The sequence below is a fragment of the Euprymna scolopes genome, chromosome 20, assembly GCF_053919585.1.
Source record: "Euprymna scolopes isolate OS-2025 chromosome 20, ASM5391958v1, whole genome shotgun sequence".
In the NCBI taxonomy this organism is placed as follows: domain Eukaryota; kingdom Metazoa; phylum Mollusca; class Cephalopoda; order Sepiida; family Sepiolidae; genus Euprymna; species Euprymna scolopes.
Genome location: NC_136501.1, coordinates 17918442 through 17943524, shown reverse-complemented (window position 1 = coordinate 17943524; position 25083 = coordinate 17918442). Strand labels below are relative to the sequence as shown.

At 36.8% G+C, this 25083-nt stretch overlaps 1 protein-coding gene and 1 pseudogene across 1 annotated transcript; one reads left to right on the top strand and one right to left on the bottom strand.

Moving 5' to 3' along the window:
- Window positions 1-2597: 2597 nt before the first annotated feature.
- Window positions 2598-3230, top strand: LOC145241686 (uncharacterized). The gene has a single exon (XM_080104812.1). It carries the CDS (start codon window positions 2598-2600, stop codon window positions 3228-3230), a length of 633 nt encoding a protein of 210 aa, XP_079960938.1.
- A 4902-nt stretch (window positions 3231-8132) lies between these two features.
- Window positions 8133-8252, bottom strand: LOC145241709 (5S ribosomal RNA; annotated as a pseudogene).
- Window positions 8253-25083: the final 16831 nt, after the last annotated feature.

Sequence of the window (25083 nt, the reverse complement as noted above, 5' to 3'; positions counted from 1 at the left end):
AAAGGTCGGCAAGTTAGACCTAAAAGTCTCAGACGGACTTAAATAATAATTATTGAGTCTAATCATTTAGGCTTAAAATTAAAAGTCTCAAGCGGCGCGCAATGATCCTCATTCTGAGAGTTCTTTATCTTGGCTGTATCTTGTGGAACTTGGTTCCATCCTTCTTGTACGGATGCTTGAGTGAAACTGAAAAAAAAGAGGCACGCATGCAAAAAGGCCGCCAAGGCTTACCCCGTGCCAAATACAATCGACCAATTTGATTGGCCCAAAATAAAATACAATGGGAGGCATGATGTAATTGTCAAGTTTCTAACAAAACACAAATTTATCAATTTCCTTATGAGTAAGTTAAAAACGCAATAAATACTTGACTTTTTAATATCAGCTTTGTAATCATACCGATTTCGCATTAATCGCTAAAACAATACTCTTTTTTTTTTTAAATAAAACTACTCGGTCAATTTACGCGAATTTTGGAATATGACATTTCCGTTCCATAATGGGTACGTACATAAAGATTTTCCTGCAGATTTTTTTTTTTAATATAATAATTTTTAATAATATTTTTTTAATATGCCTTCTAAATAAGAACCCTATTTTTTTTTTCCTTTCCTCCATGAATAAAGTTTTACTTTAATTTATTGTTAAGGTTTCCGCCCGCCACTTCTATTCTCAATTTCTCTACTACTATCTTCTTCTTCTTCTTCTTCTTCTTCTTCTTCTTCTTCTTCTTCTTCTTCTTCTTCTTCTTCTTCTTCTTCTTCTAACTATATTTTTACTCCTACCCTCTTCTTGCTTTCATGCTGTCAACCATCCTTCCTCCTCCTCCTGTTGCCAAAGGCATAAGTCGGGGGAATATATGGCTTGTTTTAAATGTCTGTACAAAAAAAAAAAAAAAATCTGGAAACTTATTGGAAGCGCCTCACACATAGAAACTTTTTCGGGGATATTTTTAGATTTTTAGGGGTTCTTTCATTTAATAGATGGGCAGTCTTGCAGTTAAGTCCCGGAAAAATTCGACAACTCTAGAAGAGTCACATCAGTATTTTACACCGTCAAATTACGAATATTACGAATTATTAGTTTTAAAATAAAAATAAAAATTACTAAAGTTTTAAGATAAAAACTATGTAATTAATATTTAATAAACTGTGGAGGGATTCTGGTCACATGTGAAAAGGAAGATGAGAATGATAGCGACTAATGAAAATTTGTTCCATTCCCATCTAATGGAAGAGTTGTGGAGACGGCGCGAGAAAGGACATGCCTTTCCACGAATTATTAAAAGCATAAGACAACAATACACTTTTTAAGAAATGTTTAATTTTCAAAGTTGTCTTATTTTGTATAAATTTATATTTTGTTACGTGGTTCATTACTTCAGATTTTATTTTGTTCGTTTTTTTCTGTTAAATAGTTATAAATATATAAAAATGTATATTTTGTTCGTTTACGTTATTTAATCAAGTGCTTAATTCCAATATTAGAGTATTTTTTATATTAATCACATTTTTTATTTTAAAACTTTACAAAATTTTATTTTTATTTAAAAACTAATAATTCGTAATATTCGTGATTTGACGATGTAAAATACTGATGTGACCCTTCTAGAGTTGTCGAACTTTGCCGGGACTTAACTGCAAGATGTTGAAAGTAAGTACGGTAACTCTTATCATAGACCCTTTTATGATTACCTCCCTTTTACGTTGTAATCCCATAATCCCTATTTCACTCCCCGCTTCCTCTTCCTGTCTCAAAATTAAAATATATAATTCTCTTTATACCCGTCGCACGCGTGTTCGTGTCCTCCTTCAAATCTTCGTTCCAGTTCCGTTTCTCTTTCCACTCAAATGCAACTCGCAACAGGTTATGTGCCCATGAGAGATAATGGAAGCCGACGGAACAGACTTTGATTTGACGGAGATGAAACCAAATACGAAATTTGAGAGACAAAATTTTCATGTCATTTATGCACGCTCGGCCTAAAAGGCGCCATTTCAGGTATGCACCCTAATAGAGACGGAAGCGACACTGAGAGAAATGAAGAAGCTTACGCCGAACTTGTACGGTTTTTGGACGACAAAAGTTTATCCTTAATAATGAGAGAAGCTACAGATTATGGGAGAAAAGCTCTCAAAATATTACGCGAACACTACGCAAGCAAAGGAAAACCAAGGGTAATCTCCTTGTAAACCCAACCCACGTCTTTCAAAAAGAAAGGAGACGAAAGCGTCACAGAATACGTGATAAGAACTGAGACAATTTTAACAGCTCTGAGAAATGCCGGGCAAACAGTTGACGATGCTCTAATTATCGCCATGATATTAAAAGGACTATCAAGCTACCACGACCCTTTTTCGAGAGCCGTCACCACCATGACAAACGTGAAATATCGTGTTTCACATGCGACAGAAAAGGACATTTATCGAAATAATGTCCCAACAACAGCGAAAACAGTGGTGTGTAGTCACTGTAAAAGTAACACCCATAAAAGAAAGTTCTGCCGTTATATACTTGCAATAACCCTTATCCCTGAGTGGCTTCCGGGCCTTGATAAGTGGTGATCACTGTGTAAAAAAAAGAAAAGAAAAGATACAATGAAAAAGGTAGCCAACACCAAAGAAAACACCTTCGCATTCAAAACGGAGGACTATTACTACTATACCCGGAACTTAATACCGCATACGAACCTACTAGTCGGTGCAGGGGCCACTTCGCACATTATAACAGACACGAAGAAATTTAAGAATTTCGACCCAACATTCCGTTCTGAGAACCACTACATGGAGTTGGCAGACGGAACTAAAACCAGTGGCTTAGCCTTAAAAAGAGGAGACGCTGAAGTCTGCCTTTTAGACAATAACGGAAACTCTATTATGACTACCCTAAAAGGGGCACTACTTATACCTTCATATCCACGGGATATATTTTCTGTGAAAACTGCAACCCAAAACGGAGAAACAGTTATTTTCGAAGACGGGAATATACTTAAACATAAAAACGGAACGAAATTCAAAATACACGTGCGCAACAGACTATACTTCCTAAAAACTATGGATGAAGGAAATGCAGAAGACAGTTGCCATCAATTCCACGATATCCACACGTGGCATAAAATACTCGGCCATTGCAATTATGACGACATAACAAAACTACCCGATGTGGTCGAAGGGATGAAAATAAAAAATAAGACTGCAAACAACAAAGACTGTAACGTCTGCATCCAATGAAAATTTCCCCAGAAAAGAAATAAATCTCCCGACGAAAGAGCGACAAATATTTTGCATTTAGTACATTCAGACCTAGTTGGTCCCATAGAACCAGCGGATTTAAACGGGAACAAATACGTCATCTCATTCACTGACGACTTTTCTGGCGCCGTACTTTTATATTTTATTAAAAACAAAAGTGACGCCGCATTGAACACCGAAAAATTCCTCGCAGATATTTCCCCATACGGCAAAATAAAAATACTGAGGTCGGATAATGGTTTGAAGTTCAAGCCAAACGACTTCGGAAAACTACTCCGCCGTAACAACATAAAACACGAAACCTCAGCGCCATACTTGCCTCATCAAAACGGAACAGCCGAAAGAAACTGGCGAACTCTATTCGAAATGGCAAGATGCCTTATCATAGAAAGCGGCTTACCGAAAACACTGTGGAGCTATGCAGTAAGGACATCGGTAGTTATGTGGAACAGATGCTTAAACAACCGTCTAAAACAGACGTCCTACTACAAGATGACCGGGAGAAAACCGGACTTATCAAGGATGCACATTTTCGGTTCGCCTTGCTATGCCTACTCCAACATAAAAAGAAAGCTATACCCAAGGTGCCAGAGGGAAATCTTCGTCGGATACGATAGAAACAGCCGGCATATCTCATCTACCACCCAGAAAACGGGAATGTGTGTAAACACAGACTGGTAAAATTCACTAACAACACCAAGACCAACACACTCAAACACAAACCCACTCATCAAGCGATGATGACGCAAATTTTCCCCCAAGAAACTTAATAAAAAATTTAAAGCCAAGGGAAAACTCTGAACGGTCCAATGCCGACAAACAAACAGAGTCTACAGTAGAAACTAGCTGTACGCAAGGATACCCGACGCGCGAGCACAAAATGCCAAGCTACCTAGAAGACCATGTGACAGGATGGGAGCGGCTACGCATTAATCGACACTAACTACTGCTACAAGGCCGCACATGGCATACCCCGCACTTACAGGGAAGCTGTGACTTTCCCAGCGACACACCACTGGGTCCAAGCGATGCGGGGAGAAATTGACTCCTTAAAGGAAAACAATGTATACGATCTAACACCCTTACCCAAAGGCAGAATGACAGTAAGTGGTAGATGGGTGTATAAAATCAAAGAAAACGTCGACGGGTCCCCTAGATACAAAGTCCGGTTCGTCGCAAAAGGGTACAACCAAACTAAGGGAGTTGACTACACCGAGATTTTTTCTCCGACGGCCGATATCTCATCAATCCACATGTTAATGCAAATAGCTGTCCAATACAATCTAATAGTACATCAAATGGACGTAAAAACGGCGTGTCTCCATGCTCCAACTGACCACGAAATTTACATGGAACAACCGGAAGGATTCGAAACAAAAGGGGAAACAGACGAGAAACTAGTCTGTTTACTGAATAAATCCCTGTATGGCCTAAAACAATCAGGCCGAAATTGGAATCAAACCCTGCACAGCTATTTCACCAGATACGGCTTTACCCAAAATCAGGACTTGCGGCACAACGGCAAAGAAAAGATTATTGTCTCGTGGGTTGATGATTTAATCATTGCTGCCGATAACATCAATTCACTAAACGACACCAAACAGTCATTAACATCGGAATTTAAAATAAAAGACCTCGGAAAGCTGCACCATTTCCTCGGAATAGATTTCAATATAACCGAAGGTCATATCCAGATGAACCAAGAAAAATACGCGACAAAAATACTGGAAAGGTTTGACGTGTCCGAAGGCAAACCTAGGACGACCCCATGCGAGCAAAAACTGGATCTAGCTGGCGAAGAGGATGACATATCGCAAGGTCGTCGGGAGTCTAATTTACCTGATGATCTGCACCCGACCAGACATTGTCGGGAAATTGTCGCAGTATTTGTCCAAGCCACAAGAAAAGCATTGTGTGGCAGCTAAACACGTACTGAGATACATAAAGGGTATGATGCAACACCAACTGCACTACGCGAAAACAAATCACCCAATGCATCTAATCACATACCGTGACGCCGATTGGGCGTTTGATCGACGAGACAGATGCACTGATGCAGTACATCCGGATATTGCTTTAGCCTAACCCAGGATGGGCCACCTATTTCCTGGGTCAAAAAGGCAACCTACGGTCGCTCTATCCACGTGCGAAGCTGAGTACGTAGCGCTGGCAAAAGCCACCCAAGAGAGGCTATATCTTGTGCAACTATTCAAGGAAATGGATCCACACCGAGAACACGTCCCAATGAAAATATTCGGAGACAGTCAAAGGGCTATAGCGCTTTCTAAGGACCCCATTTACCGGCAGAGATGTAAATACATCGACATTCAATACCATTTTATCATAAAAGCTCTGAATAATAAGAAAATACAATGAATTTACTGTCCCACAGCAGACATGATCGCCGACATCACGACAAAACCTCCAACCCGGACGAAGCTGGACAAGTTTAAAAGGTTTTTATTTGGACCCTAAACTGACACTAATCTGCTTTCACATATCTTTGTTGTTTTTTTTTGTTTTTGTTTTTTTTTGTAAAAAAATAAATAAATGAATAATATGCTGAGAGCAAGAGGGGAGTGTTGAAAGTAAGTACGATAACTCTTATCATAGACCCTTTTATGATTACCTCTCTTTTACGTTGTAATCCCATAATCTCCCTTTTTCACTCCCCGCTTCCTTTTCCTGTCTCAAAATAAAAATATAGTTCTCTTTATACCCGTCACACGCATGGTCGTGTCCTCCTTCAAATCTTCGCTCCAGTTCCTTTTCTCTTTCCACTGAAATGCAACTCGCAACACAAGACTGCCAATGGATGGGTAACACTAGAAAGAAACACACGTCGGCTTGTTAGTAAAAAAAACAAAACAAATAGGGATGTCGCGTAGTAAATAAGAACAGGTGACTCAAAGTCCGCAGCAAACAGTGTCAGATAAAAAAATACGCATTATACTTAATTATTTTTTGCATAAAATAATGAATAAAATATTATTGGTACTTATGCACTTATGTTACCGTGCTGAAATAATAATATTATTTAGGAAGAGAGTGTTTTGTAATTATTCTGTACTTTCACCTCACGATTTAATAATGATAATAAAAAAGATATTGTAAAACTTGAATTTAACTTAAAAATACTATAAAAAAAAAAACGAAAACAACAATATGGCAACATAAGTGTTTACTGTTTTGAATTTGTTTTTATAAAAATGCTTTATGAAATACTTATTGATTTCTTTTGGAGGGAGGGATAGGTGTTCTATTTTGTCTGACACCGTTTGTTGCGGACTTCGAGTCGCCTGTTCTTCTGATTCACACGCTTATTTACTCATCCAAAGAAGTGTCGGTTCCGGAAGTCTTTGGAAGTAAACAGTGTTAGTCAACATTTTTGATGTGGTCAATCACCGTGCCAATACCCAACCCTTTTCGCATGAACATATTTAATATTGAAAAGTTGAAAGTTAAGCTACCTTATGGAATGATATCATAAAAACACGGTCTCATAAGAGGATCGAACACACACACACACACACACACACACACACACACACACACACACACACACACATGACTACTTAATTTAATCACATAAATTGATATACGAAAATATAATTTTATGCGTAAATTTTCAGTACTTACTTCAACAGTGCTTAATACATAGGTAGAGCTAGATAGTAATTCATAAAAATATATATAGCAATTAAGTTACACCGAGTATTCTGTGAGGCTCATGAGAATTAACCGCGGAATATTCGGTGTAGCTTAATTGCCATATATATTTTTATAAATTACTATATATATATATATATATATATATATACATACATATATATATATATATATATATATATATATATATAGTGTGTGTGTGTGTGTGTGTGTGTGTGTGTTATTTATTTGTTTTTGTTTTTGCGATACGTTTTGAATGAATTCGATTATTTATATGAAAGTGCATTTTTACCTAAATGCGAGTTGGGAATAATTTTCCCTTTTACCAATTTGGTACACCAAAATGGAGAGCAGCATATATATTGCTTTTAAAATATAATTATTCACTGACACATGTTTCGCCGTCTAACGACTCATCAGAGTGGTTGAATCTAGCGAGATTCGAAATCAGGGCCCCCTATTTCGAAATTCGCTAGATTCGGCTACTCTCATGAGTCGTAGACGACGAAACACGTGTCAGTGGATAATTATATCTTAAAAACAATACATACATACATATATATATATATATATATATATATATATATATATATATATATATATATATATATATATATATATATGAGCAAACAGTTAATAAAACATGTTAAAAAACACTTTGAAATGAGTTAAAAACATATTTAATCTGAAAAGGAAACACTAGATAAGTGGATAGGACTATCCACTATCTAATGTTTCCTTTTCAGATTAAATATGTTTTTAACTCATTTCAAAGTGTTTTTAACATGTTTTATTAACTGTTTGCTCGTATTATAAGCTCTATCTCCTATTTGGTTTTATCGAACTTTTACATCTGGCTGAGATAATTTTATAAATATTAATTCTTTAGTATTTATAATTTTACCATCTTGGATCATTTTGGTAAATTTAATTGTAATTTATATATATATATATATATATATATATATATATATATATATATATATATATATATATATATATATATATATATAACAGCACAAGACTCGATAGTGTTAGTAGAAGCAATGTAGATGCCTCCGTTCAGTCTTAAGAGAAAATGGATACCACTTGTAATTGTGAGGCAAGTGTTGTGCAATCCCAAACCGCACTTCTCCTGAATTGGCACTGCTTGAGTCCAGTAGCAAGGAGAAGTGCTAGACGACCGAAAACAATGCTGAGATAAGCGGAGAGTACATACAGCACCTGGAATTCACAAATGGTCACCCATTTTTGTACAGACCAGGCTCAACGTTACTTAACTTCAGTGATCTAACGGAAACCGGTGTGTCAAACATGAATTATGTCGTATAGCAGAAGCAATATTTTTTTTTCAACACGTTTACTCTTAACATGACACATCGCCACTTGGACATAAGGTGTCTTGGGACCATGCCAAGGAAAGATTAACAAGATACTGGTCTACGTTACATTTAAACTTTTGTACATCAGTACAGTCAGGGAAACAGGTAGCAGATAGTGAATTCCAAAGTCTTTCTGTTCGAGGAAAGAAACTATTTGAGTAGAAAGCTTTCTGGTATTTAGGAACTTCAACAGTAAAGGGATGAGATTTTGTTGATAAGCGGGTTTGTCGGGGATATCTACATCGTGGGGGCACAAGTGCAACGAGTTTATCAGAGCACATTCCATTAAAATATTTGTAAAGCAGGTACAAAGATGCAACATAGCAGTGATGAGACAGGGGCTGGAGCTTAGTTAACAAAGTGGCATCTATTAGATTAAAAACTCTTTTTTGGACCCTATCCAAGAGGGAGAGGCTAGTGGTAGATGTATCAGCACAGATGTGGCAACAATACTCCATGCATGGGCGAATAGTGGCTTTGTAGACGTACAGGATACTCTCAGGTGGGAGTACTCTTTATTTATCAAGTAATATAACAGAAAGGGATAAAAACCTTATTCTAAGCTGATAATTGAAATTTCAGTGCGAAAAGAATGACACGTTTTCCAGTACAAAATGGCTATCACAGAAATGCTTCGAAATTAAATGTTAAAAGATACACACATCGCGCATTTAAGCCTGAATAAATACGAAACATCAACATTACAGAAATAACAAACATTGAAGGATACATTTGAACATGTATGTGTTGTAACACAAATAGCCAAGTTAACAGAAACGACACCGCTTAAATGGCCAACAATAACAAATGGGCCGTGAGAGATGAGAGAAACCTATGTATTAAAACACGACGAAAAATACTATCTTGCTAGGCTATATAACAGGTTTCGGTTTATAGACACAATTTACACAGGCCAGTTTGTGAAAATTTGCGTGCTATCCCGCTTAACAACAAACCTCGAGCCTCATGTATTCAAGTTCATGTATTCTTCTTCTCTTTCGTCTTCTCTTCTGACCGTGTGGTCGCCTCTCACATTGGTGATTGCTGAAGGATGAGCGCACATGTTCACAAGTATAAAAAAAAAAATAAAACAAAACACAAAAACACAAACTCCAACACATTTTTGATATATCAGTTGTGCTCTGTGTGTGTGTGTGTGTGTGTGTGTGTGCATGTGTGTGTGCATGTGTGTGTGTATGTGTATGTGTGTATGTTTCGACACCATCGTCTCTTTACCCGCTAAGGTCCACAGCTACATAGTCATCTGCTGAGACTGTGTCTGTTAGTTGATGTCAGCTCATCTTGGTCTACTCCGAGGCACCACCTGCGTTCCATTGTCTTCAACGCGCAACTGTTCTAAACTGTAACTATCGTCAACTGTCGCAAACTGAAGACTGTCCGTAAACCCCAACTATCAACAAACTTATCGCCACTCCTCGAACAAACTCTGAAATATATTGATTGACACTTTGTCATCCTCACTTCCACACCCCGATCAACAATCCCACTCTAGCTTTCTTTTGTGTTCCTTTGTGAACAACTACTTATTCATTGTTTTGTTGATAAACTTACTTCCTCTTTTATTGTTATATCTTTCTCTTTTTCCCCACTTTCCAACACCAAGTAGAGGAACAAGGGCGTAGCCAGCCGTGCTTTCCGTTCTTTTTGGATGCACCCCCACACCTCCTGAAGAAGTCAACCGAAATTTTTTACTCTTCATTTAGAACGCCAGTCGGGCAGTTAGAGATAGGCAGGAAAACATATGCCTTGTCGTAAATAATTTGCCTGCTAATGGAGGAATTATTTACTCCTTGTGAATCTATTTTGTCTGCCATTTAACAATAATGCTTCAAAGTTTATCTACCTATAGTGGAATTTTGCAGAGTTGGATTCGTTTTGTTTCGTTCAGTTTTGTTCAAAATATTTACTAATTTATTTTATACAAAACTTTTTGCATTGTTTCGTTTCGTTCACTTTTTATTTCCCTTCGTACATTTATAAGTATTTAATTACTACCAGTATGTGTAAAAGTATTCCCTCCGTTCCGCTCAGTCTCGAAAGACAAAGGATACCCCCTGTAGGTGCAGCTGCGCGTGTAATTGTGTGGCAAAAGTAGCGCAATCCCCAACAACACCTCTCCTGAATCGGCACTGCTTGAGTCTAGTAGCAAGAAGTTCAGGACGACTGTAAACAATGCTGAGGTAAGGGGAGAGCAGATACAGCATCTGGAAGTCCCAAATAGTTACCCATCTGGTACTGGCCAGACTCATTGTTGCTTAACTTCAGTGATCTGATGGGAACTGGTGTGTCAAACGTGGTTATGCCGTAAGTATTCCAAGGCTTAACAAAATCTATGAAACATGAAAAGTTATAATTAGGGCAACCCAAAAATGGCATTTATTAATCAGCTTGAGTAATTTGACGCAGTAATTATATAAAAATTTCATGAATCAATCAAAATGACAAACATCTGGGTCTGACCTTAACTTCTGATCTGAAATGGCACATGTACATCAAATCCGTTGCCAAGGTCGCTGGAAAAATTGTGGCATCATTCTACCACTCCAGTAGATATCTCACTGCGGATGCAATTCTCTACTTGTATAAGTGCCAAGTACGTCCAAGGATGGGTTGCCACATCTGGGTAGGAGCTGCTTGGAAAATTTATCTTGCCTTAACAGAGTTCAAAATAGATTTCGTAACCTAGAGGAGTGCCCTTTTCTCTTCTCTGCAACTTCTTTCCCACAGAAGAGACGTTGCGAGCTTGTCTCTGCTCTATCGTTAATTTTATGACAAGTGCTCGTCTGAGCTCTAATCTATGGTCCCCCTCGCCAAACTTTCACGAAAAATACCTGTCTAGCTGAAACCACTATAAAAAATTTCCCCACTCTTTATCTTTGCCTAAACCTAAACGTAGATTCCATAAACAAAGTTTCTTACTTAGAACTGTACGCCTGTGACATTCTCTTCCGTTTTCCTGGTTTCCAGATGACTACAATATGGTCGTCTTCAAGTCCAACGTAAACAAGTTCTCGATAAGCTGTCCTCTTAAGTAATCCAATTTACTAAATTCCCATTACTGACAATTGCTATGATATTGTCCCATTGACTACCGTACACTCATTAAATCTTATCCTCGAGTGGTTTCCGAGTCTTGATAAGTGGTGATTCCTTTGTAAAAAACATAACGTTATAAGAACATTCAATGAGCATTAATTGCAATATTTACAGTTCCCTAATTATGATAAAAACGAAACGAATGAAACATTATATTTTGTAAAATTTTTGCTACAAAAGGTTGGACCCCTTCCCCCCCATTGATCCTTCATGGCTACGCTCTTGTATAGGAATGTTGATAGTATCACACGTTTACAAGTAGCAAGCCAAGATACATGTGTATCTTTCTGTCGACGTATCAGTTTATAGTAATACTGTATGCGGATGTGTTATTCAAAAGAAAAGGTAATTCCCACGTCAAAATTAGATTACGTATAGAGATCATTTCTACTAGAAATTAAGTCAACGTATTCGACAAAAGTGACATCACAAAATCTAGAGAAAGACGTGGAAAATAACTTAGTCACATCCTTCTCTTGACTCTTATCTGTTAACCGGAACAGACGTGTTTTTCGAAGATCCTCTTCCATCTGGACAACGACGACGATGACGAAAAGAAAAAGAAGCAACATCAACGCGACGACTACAACGGTTACTAATGCTACAACGTCATGTCATTAACACAACACAGATGTCTGGTATGATATGCCACCGGTCAGATATTTTTACAGCACAGAAAACAAAATATTCTCGATAAACATGACCGGTGGAAATTTCACGAAATGAGAAATATATTTAATGAACAAATATGTTTTGATAAAGCTGACAGTTTTCTGAATAGCGCAAAATTTTGATTTTGAACAGAAAAAAATCAATAGTCCACAGCGAATATGAGTTTCATATTATTTGGATCCTTCGGACTACCGTTCTCATCTTGAGTGTCATATGAGTTTATTAACATTTCTATGAAAATAGTATCCATTGTATTTTAAATACAGAACTGACCTAAATGAGATAAATTAATAAATATTAATAAATACTCAGAAATTAATGTTGTGCTACATAGTTCAATACATATAATTAAATCACATTGTAAGAGACTATCTTTAATTTACTCCTTCAGTTCAGTATCTCTTGTCAGACAATATTCTTTTTTGCCCTGTTTCTTTCTAATGTTCCCCTTTTCACAGAATGTTTCGCTGAATTTTTTCTTCGGTGAAGAACAGCTGCATGTCGAAATTACTGCGAGTTTCTTTCTCACACCATAGATTATCATTATTATTATAACGATATTCGAAAAGAAGGCTACATCAAAGGGGGGCCACTTATATTTTTGTTCAGGGCTGCAAAATTGGTCTTTTTAAAGCCGAATTCCGCGAATTTGTTCTTTTATTAAGCAATTTGACTTTCCAAAATTGTATTTGACCTTTTTTCAAAGCATAACGTTCAGACTGGACGAATGGACGCTTAGAAATGTGTGTACCTTTTTACCTAAATAAACCCTTTCTGTACAACCCCAGTAATGACTTGTTATTCATATAATCTACGATATAACAATTACCTTATTGGCTCCCATGAAAAAAGTGAAAATGGTATATTTGTACCCGAAAGCCCCAAATATTTACACCTACACTATGCTTACCTTAAAAAATATTTTACAATATCCTTAAACAACATTTCTAGAGTACTTGACAAATTTGATTAAGAAACTATTTAAGACCTTTTTGGAACTATGTGTCAAAATGAAGAAACTTCTTATAAAAAAGAAAGACACAAGCAGAATATTATATAGATCGTAGTTCTACACGTTATCACTGGTTGAGCCCCGAAGAAAATCAATGACATATGTTTGAAATAAATAGTTTCCTGTGAATATTAAAAAAAAAAAATGTTTTATAAATTCTATTATAATTTAAGGAAGAACCTTTACTGGGAACACGCACGGATGTAGAGGCTAACATTAATTATTTCTTTGAGACCCCAAGTGGGTGTTTTCTGTTAATATACTTTTCTTGACTGTTACCTGTATCGTACTGACACGTACAAAAAGTAGATTTTTAACTGTTGAGACGTAGCTCGAACCCGTGACTATAGCTTATATGTATTTAAGAAGAACAAAACTGATTGAAGCCGGTTGAAGCAGCGAGTTGGAATGCAAACATTTAGCGGTTTACTTGTTAACTCACATATCAGTTATTGCTACCCGACACGGACTTCTATTATTGTACCTAAAAGAATAAATATATTCTATATTTGATATATTTGTCTATGTTTTTCCCCACTTGACGAGACGACACTAACTTGTACTAATCATCTAACAATTAATTTGTACAAAGAAACACGAAAAGAGCAGTTCCACTTTTTTTTCAATTGACTTCAACATTTTGAGGTATATTCGATATAAATTTTAGACACATATTTAGAGCTAGTCATGGGAATTCTGACTATTTTATTGATTAATCCATGTGGAAATTATTACCGAATTACATGATTTTGTTTATAAAAGCAGACGAACCTGCAATTCCTTTAGTTTTTCTCTCATTTATGATTGACTAGCAGACTGTGCGGCGTTGCCCAGTCGTAAAATATACTTAAATATGATATTTTAATTCATGAAGATTTCGTATTTATTATTATATTGTACCAAATATATAATAGTGATTTCAAAATTTAAAAAATATATATTTGGGTTCCATCAGCTAGAATCGAAACCAAAACAGCTCTCTAGCAATGCTCGCCATCATCTAAGCCAACGACACGTGCATATCAAGCCATCACAGATTAACACAGTTGAACGTATAAATGTATATTTGCACATGCGTAGGACATACGCATTACATCGAACTACGTCTGCCAAGTTCCATTTTTTCGATTTTGACTCTTTACCAGCTATTTCTCCGATGAAAATCAAATCGATTCCTAATAACGCATATATCAAGACTGTAGAGCAAGAACTGACAAAGTAATTTGGTAAAAACCGTTCCACAGACAGATAAGGTCACTTTTATAATATATAGTGATAATAGTATATTTTTACAACCGAATCGTCCGGATTGATTAATCATTCAAAATGTGATTGTTTATTGAAATTTTATTGTCCTAGGAATTTCTCCGCTCAAAACCAGGTATCTCTACTAGTAAATGAATATGTGCTGATGAATTCATAGCACCTGTGCCCTCTCGATGTAGATACCCCCCCCCCCCGATTAATTCAACAAGCAGAAAAACACCATTCTCCCACTGTTGAGATCCCTTAGATGCCGGAAATCCCTCTGCTCTAATAGTTTATTTCCTCGGACTGCTAGACATGGGAATTCCCTTCCTGTTTTCCGCTTCACTGAATGTAGCAACGGCATAATCACGTTGACACATCGGTTCCCGCTGGATCACCGAAGTTAAGCAACATTGAGCCTGGTCAGTACTAAATGGGTGACCATTTGGGACTTCCAGGTGCTGTATGTGCTCTCTGCTTATCTCGGCATTGTTTCCAGTCATCTTGGTCTTCTCCTTGCCACTAGACTCAAACAGTATCGATTCAGGAGAGGTGTGGTTGGCAATTGCGCAATCTCTGCCACGCAATTACACGCGCAACTGCCCTTACAGGGGGTATCCTTTGTCTTTCGAGACTGAACGGAAGCATCGAATGTAGTAACATGCAGAAGTTTAAATGTAATATGAACAGACATCTTGCTGCTCAACTCCCCGCAGTGCTCTGGTAGACATGATCCTAAGTAGTAGCATTTTTACATTCCAAGTGTTAATATGCTTTGTTTGGGGTGCAAAAGATTAAACCAAAAAAAAGTACCAAATAAAATTAAAAGCTTATTTGGTAGATCGAGAATTCCAAATGCGTATGTAAGCAAAAAAAAAAAAAAAAAAAAAAAACGGCGAACAGCATGCAAGTGACACTTTTTGACAATTCGCTGAACAACTAGCTCATATTTCACACATCTCAATGGAGCGGATGAATCGTCATCGAAACTAAGCAGAAAAAAATCCCAGATGTTTTCATGGAATTACGTACATATCGGAATTCAACAATTTCTTCCACAAACCTGAGTCCAGCCGCACTATTAGCGTGACGAAAAAAAAAAAAAATGAGAGAGTTGACGAAATGTCCCAATTAAAGGCAAGAAAGAATTGAAGACATGCCATATAAGGAAATGGATTGTAGACAGATCTTATGTAATAATGAAATACATGATACAAGAAACTTATTTATATTAAATTTGGTAATTTGATTAAAAAAGAAAATAATTAATGACGTGGAATGAATTGAGTTGGTCAAACAGTGGAATGGTTATCTCAGCAGATACGTGAGGAGTATATGATTAGAGGAACAACTAGAAAAAGAAAGAGAAAACTCAGTAGGACATGCGCGCACGCGCGTGTGTGTGCGCGCACACACACACACACATACATATATATATATATATATATATATATATATATATAGTGTTGTAGATAAGGTCTATAAGAGCAAGGAGTATTGCAGTTATGAAAAGCTAAATAGGTGTTGTTACCTAGAGCTGGATATAAAAAGGTGGGGGTTAATAATTGTGAAATCATCAAAGTTACATGGAGGGAAACATAAATTGAATTTTGTTATGTCTCCTCAATGTAAACTTGATAATTTCACAATTATTAACACACACACACACACACACACACACACACACACACACACACACACACACACACACATATATATATATATATATATATATATATATATATATATATATACTTTGAGATTGCTATTTTGCAAAAGTAGAGTAACCACTACGGAAGTAGAGCAAGTTACATTTTCAATTTGTCTTTACATAAGCAGTAATTTGTTGCTACACAATCATGAACGTTTCCGCTTTCGTAAATAAGCATTGTTGCCTGAAGAGGTCTCTAGTTGCTAAACATTAGAAGACCGAAACATGCTCATGACTGTGTAGCAACAAATTACTGCTTATGTAAAGACAAATTGAAATATATATATATATATATATATATATATATATATATATATATATATGCTAGCAGTTCAGTCCGGCTTTGCTCGGGCCTATTTGCTGTTCATAACATTATATGCATATATATATATATATATATATATATATATATATATATATATATATATATATATATATATATATATATATATATATATATATATATTGTCATGGGGAAACAGGGCATAATGCAGAAGTGGTCATCCCCCCTCTCTTTTTAAATTCATTTTGAATATCTATCGACCAGATACCCTCCATACCACCCCATTGCTATCAAGACATGTCTCAACCAAATATCCACGCGTCTACACATAAAAGGAAGCGAGATAGACACCCCACTTCCATTCTCTCACCAAGTCATTCGTCAAAAACACGTGCCAAGGTCACGACGAGAATCTATCCAGACACCCTACCTCGACCCCAAACGAAGCAGCGTGCGGGCAAAGAAGAAGAAAGAAAAACATTTTTGGCGGGAGTGACGTACACAAAAAGGTAGTTTTTCAAAAAGACATGGAGCTGGTCACATCGTTGAACGAATGTCGATAATAAAAATGCGACAGACACCAGCCAACATGATTCGCTTGATAACTTGGAAATTCACTCGATTTAATCCTCATTCCTGGAGCCGAAAAGGGAATTCATCAGAAGTACGAAATCATCTTGGTTCGAGACATGGAAAAGATACAACCGAAGGCTACGTTCATTTGAACAATTTTCTTTGGTGTTGCCCCCCACTTTTTGACTCGTTGGACACTGCATGGTTTCGTATTATTATTATTATTATTATTATTATTATTATTATTATTATTATTTTCTTTTAACATTTTGTCTTGGTTATTGAATTTTTAACTTTATCATCATTTTTTTTTCTCTCTTCTCTCTCTTCCCAGATCTTTCTTATTTATATTTATGTCTCGGAAGTAAAGTGAAAAGCACATCTTATTTTTCTTTTATTAATATTATTGGAATCTTTTCTTTTTTTCCTTGTACACATTTTTGTGAATTATTCCATCGATTTCTGCCTTTGGATTATTATGGACCATCTTCTTCCAATTACGGGATTTCCTTGGATTTTAGTTGTACAAATGGAAATTCTTTTAACTTTCTTGAAGTTTTACATTTGGATTTTACCGTCACTGGATTATTTTATCTTCCACCAGATTATCCATTCGTGTGTAATCACCTTTTTCTTTACCATATTCCCTCTGCTTCACTTTTTTGTTTTCAAGTACTCATATAAACATAAAAGTAAAGCTTTGCTTGGAGTTGCGAAATTCACAGTTACACATTCTTAGTGAAGTTCACTTGTGCGCATGCCCGCTTAAGACGGCGGATAAAAGCCAATTTGGAGCTGTCGTTTTCGCAGTTCCAAACGCTCGTGAAATGCGGTGTTTGCCTGTTTTCGCTTATATTATTATTTTTTTAAGAGGCTTGTTTACAAATGTTTTATTTTTAGTATTATTAAAATGTGTAACGTTTTCTTGTAAATAAAATCTCCATCTTAAAAAAAAAATTCTCACACTTTTTAATGCGATTTAAGCAGATAAAAATATGCCAAACTTTTCTTTTAATTAAAAGTGTTCGAGCTTTTAGCCGTAAAGCTACCAATGCGACTAATGTTATTTTTTCACCTATATGTTATATAGCTTATTTTGTTTGTGTTTTTAAGTATTTGGAATCTATTTATTTTGTAGTAGTTAAACTTTACAGAATAAAAAATATTTACATTTTTTCTATAGAAAAGCGAAGACAATTTTATTTTTAAAATACATTTTAGTTAGAAATGTTTCTAACTTATATATATATATATGTATATATGTATATATATATATATATATATATATATATATATATATAAGCTTTATCATTTATTTACCTCCTACGAGGACAATGTAAGAAGTTTTACACTTTGAACAAAGTTTTTTTTATAATTAAAATGTGCAATAACAAAACGAGTAAGTAAACCCGTTTTTATAAGCAAATAGTAAATAGCAAAGTTTGTTTGTTTTTGTTTTTATATAAAAAGTTGTAAAAGATTTGTAAATAAAATTATGTATCTTTAAATGTTTTTTGTTTGCTCATAGTACAAACTTGTAAACTTTTTTATTCTATATTTTATTTACAAAGTAAGTTTTGTTATAACCACATTTTTAAATTTTAAATAAAATTGTTATCCAATAAAACCATTTTTAAATGGTAAACTCCTAACTTTACAATCGTATGCAGGCAAGTAAATTTCAAAGTTTTTCTTTTTATGAAAAAATCAATTATTAACAATTGTAAGTAAAATGTATTTAAAAAAATGTTTTTCGTTTGATTGCCTGCGGAAAAAGCCCGTAAAATTTCATTTAATCTGTAAAGCTTAAAAGAAATATATTTGTATATTTTTTGTATTACTCTGTAAAGTGTACACAGTTTGAAAGAGTATTTTTTAAGTAAAATGTTTTTGCATATTATCCCTTTTTCGACGGCTTATAAAGGCAAAGTTCAAGATATTTGTATTAAAAAAACAATTTTAATTGCATGCTTATTTAATTATACGCCTATTTTTAATTAACAAAACGCTTTTTATAAATAAAACTGTTTTTAAAAAGTAAAACTTTTTTTCGTTAATAAAAATCTGTGATCTAAAAGTTATAAAAGTACGATTCAACTCAGTTAGAACTTCCGGTTCAGTTGAATCGCAAAAATAGGATCACGTAAACATTGTATTCCTTCTACCCTAATTGATATTCTACTAATACACTACCTAGTACTTACATTTCTCAACACAATTGATATAAAAGAATTTACCATGGCCTCCTTGGATCCCCAAGAAATAACTTCTGTGACGGTAAGTGAACATCAACAGATTGAGTTTTCACATCTGTCTCTCCATGATAAAGTTGAAATTAAGAAAAGAAGCCGTTCAACGTCTGATATTCAAATATCTCAGCCAGGCATTAGCAACAACAAAGTGTATATTCGTAGCTTTAATTCTGAATGGTACCAACGGAAAAGTTGGCTTTGCGACTGTGAACTAAAAGAGGCATTGTTCTGCTTTCCTTTTTTGTTGTTTGGGGGTGATGTAACGTGGATAAAAGATGGTTTCAGAACTATTAGCAAAATGAAAGATAGAACTGAAAAGCATGAGAAGTCAAAGAAGCACGTTGACAATGTAGTGTCCCTATCAATTTTGGGGACCGTAAATATTAAAGAAAAACTTAGTGAGGCCTACAGACTTTCAATCAATCATCATAACATGAATGTTAAGAAGAACCGTGAAATTTTATCTAAAATAATAGATTGTATTTTCTTTTGTGGGAACTTTGAAACTCCCTTATGAGGACATGATGAAAAAGATGATTCAGTAAATCCAGCTGTATTTAGAGGATTATTAAATTTTGCATCTAAATTAGATCCAGATTTAAAGAATCACTTAGAAACCAGTAGTGTCTTCAAAGGTGTTTCCAAGACCATTCAGAATGACATATTTGAATGCCTTTTACAAATATACTGTGATGAAATAAGGGCAGAAATTAGCAAAGCTTCCTTTGTAGCTGTCATGGCTGACGATGCAACAGATGTGTCTGAACATACACAAATGATCATTGTTTTATGGTACGTCTTGGATGAAAAAATACTTGAACCCATTTGGGGATTCTTTATTCCAGAAAACCAAACCGCTGATGGGATATCAGAATGTATTCTACAACAATTAGATATAATCCTTCAATGGAATCGCCAAAAACTGATAGCTCAGACATTTGATGGTGCAAATGAAAGGCAAAAAAGCTGGTGTTCAGGCGAAAATAAAAGCCGTTTATAGTAATGCACATTTCACTGTTATGCGCATCAACTTAATTTAATAATGAGGAATGCAGCAAGCATTACACGAAATGCTAGAATATTTATCTCTAACATTTTGCCTATTCCGACTTTCTTTTCTAGATCACCACAGCGTCTGTCCATTCTCAAGAAGCATCTGGATGTAAGCATTCCATGTCCATCCGCCACAATGTGGAACTTTAACATACGGACCATAAATAGAGTTCATGAAAATGTTCAAGCATTAAAAACTGTCTCATTGAAATTAGGTCAACATCATATGTAGATGAGACCGTTGCAGAAGCGACAGGAATTCTGAAATGTCTGAACGATGAAAATTTCATATTTTGGTTAGAGCTATTTCATCAAATTATGTCTCATGTTGAAATTATTTATAATCAAATGCAATCTCGGGAAATTAGCATAAATAAAGTCGATGAATACATAAATTTCAAAACTGCTATTTTAGAGATAAGAAACACCAAATACTGTGAAAATCCTTCACAGACACTCAATGCCGAAGCTAAAGAACTGTGTGACTATATATCTGTTGATATAACGGACATATATTCTTCAACTAAACATTTAATACTTGCTAAATTGTTTTACAAGATAAGCTTTGCTAGTTTTAAGAAATAACTACCTACAGAAGAGATATCCTTGACAACTGAAGCATATCCCATGATTGACAAAGAAAAGCTTGAAACTGAGCTAGAAATATTTTATAGTAGGTCAGATATCCATGAGTATTGCAAGGTAATTGATCTCCATGAATATTGAAAAGAAATTTATTTTGGAAAACAATTTAAACGATGTTCTTAGTGAAATCACAAAACTCATAAAAATTATCTTGACAATTCCCATGACTACATCAGAGGCAAAACGTTGTTTTTCAACTCTGAAAATAATAAAACTTTTCTAAGGAGCACCATAGGTTGCGAAAAACTAAATGCACTTGCAGTGCTTTCAATTGCAAAAAAGTTTTTCAGCAGTCATTCAGAAGTTAAGGAGAAATTATCAATCTTTTCTTACAAATTAAAACATAAAGAATGGAGTTTATTTCAAATGAATGTAATAAGTAAAATATTTAAAATATTGTTATGGCTTGCAATAAGCCACAAAGAAAACAGAAAAACGGAATAGACTTTAAACAATGTATTACTAGAACAACAAGTAAAAAGGTTACAACTGAAAAGAGTAGTAAACGTCACCGAGCAGGCGAGAGTCGCTCTGGTGTTTAATCCATACCTGGGGTCAAAAGGTCTATGGTTTATATAATGGATAGAACAGTCCATTTGGAGGATGATTCCCCCACAACACACCCCTCCCAAGCTGATTTCCGAGGTTGTGAAAATCAGTATTTCTTCCTTTTGGGGCAGACCACCAAGGGGTCTGTGTGCTTCCTCTTTCTGCCGGAGCGGCTCGGTTCTGACATCCCTTTTGGAGAGTCTATGTCAAAACAGTCATACACAGTTTCAATCGCCCCACTGCCGTCCTATGGTGGTTCTTCTTGATCCTCGCAGAAGCGATTCTTGATTTGGTTCAGGTACCTCTTATGTTGGAACTTTGGGCCCTGAATGATGTATGTAACATGGCCGATTCTTCGTAAGATCGTGCCGTGTTCCCAAAAAGAAACGTTATTTCTAAAATGTCTAAAATACACGTTATCTCCGCTGTTAAACCGTTTCGTTGGCATTGTAGAGGTTCTGTTGTGTACTATGTGTTTGGGTAGCAGTTTATCAAATACGGATTTTATTTTCCGTCCATACATGATTTCTGCTGGGGATCCCGCATCTGGTTTGTTCGGATTTCTCGTGATTCTGTAAACCTGCAGAAATTGTTGACGGGCCTTTTCTGTCGATGTACCCGACGCCCTTTTTAATGCCCTTTTAAGCGTATTGACAAAACGTTGGGCCTGGCCGTTGCTTTTGGCATGGTACTGGGATGTCGTAATATGCTTGACTTGATACGTCTCGCAGAATTCTCTGAACTCTGTCGAGGTGAACTGTGTAGCGTTGTCGCTAACCAAACAGTCGACAACCCCAAACAATTCCAATAAAAAATTTGTCATTGTTGCCGTTGTCGGTTTTTTGCATCTTAGTACCTCTGGCCATTTAGAGTAAGAGTCAACTACTATCAGGTAGTAAAAATTCTCCACAAGTCCCGAATAATCGATGTGGATCCTCGACCGTGGTTGTTCAATCTTAGGCCAAGGTTTATATGTTATCGGTGGTGCTTTTGCAGCCAAAGCACAGCCTTTGCATCTGTTCACCATGTCGTATATATATATATATATATATATATATATATATATATATATGTGTGTGTGTGTGTGTGTGTGTGTGTGTGTGTGTTATGAATCCAATGTCACCAGTGTTATAGCTTGCAATAAGCTACAAAGAAAACAAAACAACGGAATAGACTTTAAACAATGTATTACAGGAACAACAAGTAAAAAAGGTTACAACTGAAAAGAGTAGTAAACGTCACCGAGCAGGAGAGGGTCGATCTGGTGTTAATATTTATTTGCATAAATATACACAAAATGTGGCACAAGGCCAAAAATAGGGGGGGGGGGTAATGTGGACCTATCTAACATAAAGTTAACTTAACTAGACTCTTTCACCAGAATACCAGAATAACTCTATGGGAATCCTAATTATAACCCGAAAAATGATATATACATGATGTGGGGGGGGGGGCTAAAAATTTTATATACAAAAAGAATGAAATATTTACAATGAAAAAATAGTAGTTAGTAAAAGAGCCCCCCACTACCAATTGTGGCAGATAGAAAGCTTTGTCAGTCGAAAAGACGCAGGTCCACACGAAAACTGACTTTATTGAATAAACACCACAAAGACGACCTGCATCACTGACAAAGCAGTCCATCCGTCACCTAATTGGGGTCGGAAATGGGGGTTATCGAACCTAAGGTGGGGAAAAAAAAAAAAGGGGAGGGACAAGGGCAAACTAAAAGAGGGACTGGGACGATGAACACATACATACTCTAGCTAAGTTAAAAAAAATCAAACAATAAAGCCTAACTAACCCATACTAAACTAATCGGTCCGATACTGATGTCTTGTTAGTTCAGGATACCCAAAATCCTTTTTGACCTAAATCAAATCAGAAACGAATTCAAGGCCAGCTCCAGTCACTCTACACAGTCGCGAAGCTTTCACCCACCTTTCGTTGAAATTCACAGGAGTGAGTTTCACCTTCTCCAGCTTAATTCGCATTTTCAACCGATGCTTGAACATGAGAACAAGCTGGGGAGCAGTGAAGATCTCATCTCCATAAACCTCCTTCTGTCGTGTTGACCAAATCACGCCTTTCATAACAGCTAGCAAACACAGAAAAACATAACGTTCCTCTTTCTTCATACTCGGCGCCCAATTGCAGCACGGGGAAACCGCATCCAGCACAAAAAAACGCCCGTTCAGTATGCAAACCGTGAAGCTCTCAACTAACTCACATAACGGTCGAACGATAGCGCAGCGGAAGAAAGCATGGCTTAGGTCTTCCTCCCATTCTCCGCATCGGACACAACTAGGTGTCATTGTAAAACCCGCTATGAAAAGTTTTTTGTGAACCCAGAGGGCATCTCGGATTACCAGCCAGGTGAGCGATGCCTCGTAGTTATCGAAACAGCTCATCCCGGGCGCCCAAGGCCACATCGAGCGACGCTCCTCATTCGTGAAACCGAACTCCTCAATCTTTTCGTCTCGGACAGATCCCCTCACTAAAACCCTATATAGCACTTTGCGAGACAACAGCCGGGTGTCAGAGAGGCTTTCATTCACCCGTTGAAGGAACCTCAACGCCCGTCGACACTCGTGATAGAAATGGCATTCGTTTCGGGGCCTCTTGCATGCCTCCCCCTCAGCCGAATGCACACTCTCCAAAGCCGGAAAGGCTTTCTTAGTGTCTTCCATCCAGAAGACACCGTTCCCTAAGTCAGGTGTACACATTCGGTCCAGGTATATCAGCCTTAGAGTGTGTCTACGTATTTTGATATTAGGCATACCCAGACCGCCTTCAGATGGATGCAGGCAACAGATCTCCCGAGCAACCATGGCTTGCTTTCCGCGCCATAAGAACGCGAAAAGAGCACGCAATAGTTCAAGTAGTGAGGACTCCGGAGTGGAAGCACTGATAGACGGTATAGGATCAGGGGGTAGATATGAGTATTGCATACCTCCGCCCGACCCTTTAAAGTTAGATTTCTCAAAGACCACAAATGAGCTGTGGTCTTGACCGCTTTCAACACTTCCGACCAATTTTTCTCCAGCTGGAGGTCGGGGCCAAACCAGACGCCGAGTAGCTTGCAGGGCCCATCAGTCCAGCCAAAGGGCCCCTGAAGGGGCGTTCCCCTCCAGGCACCAACACGTAAGCCAATAGACTTAACGTGGTTGATTATGGCCCCTGTTACCTGTGCATACCGTCTTGTTTCCATGTCGACGACTCTAATCTCGGCATTGCTCGTTACAAGCACAGTCACGTCGTCAGCATAGGCGGTATACTTTACTGGGGTAGAACCACCTGGCAAAGTAATCCCGCGAAGGACTGGATTCACCCTAAGCTGGCGCAAAAAGGGCTCGAGCGCGATGACATACAGCATGGGTGATAACGGACAACCTTGACGGATAGATCTTGTTAACCTGAAGGGCTTCGATCTCACCCCATTCACCTCCACCATAGCACCGGGGTTAGCATACAAGAGGCGAATCCATGAGCGAAACTGGGGTCCAAACCCAGCCGAGCAAAGAACAGCCCCTAGGTAACGATGGTCCACCCTATCGAATGCTTTGGACTGATCTAAATTGATCAGCGCGGCTTCTGTGTCGACTTTCTCTATGATCAAGCGTATCGCGTGCAAATTATCTTGAATCGTCCGGCCCTTAACAGAAC

Coding starts and splice junctions, on each gene's coding strand:
- LOC145241686 (XM_080104812.1), top strand. CDS start 2,598: ATGAAAAAGGTAGCCAACACCAAAGAAAACACCTTCGCATTCAAAACG.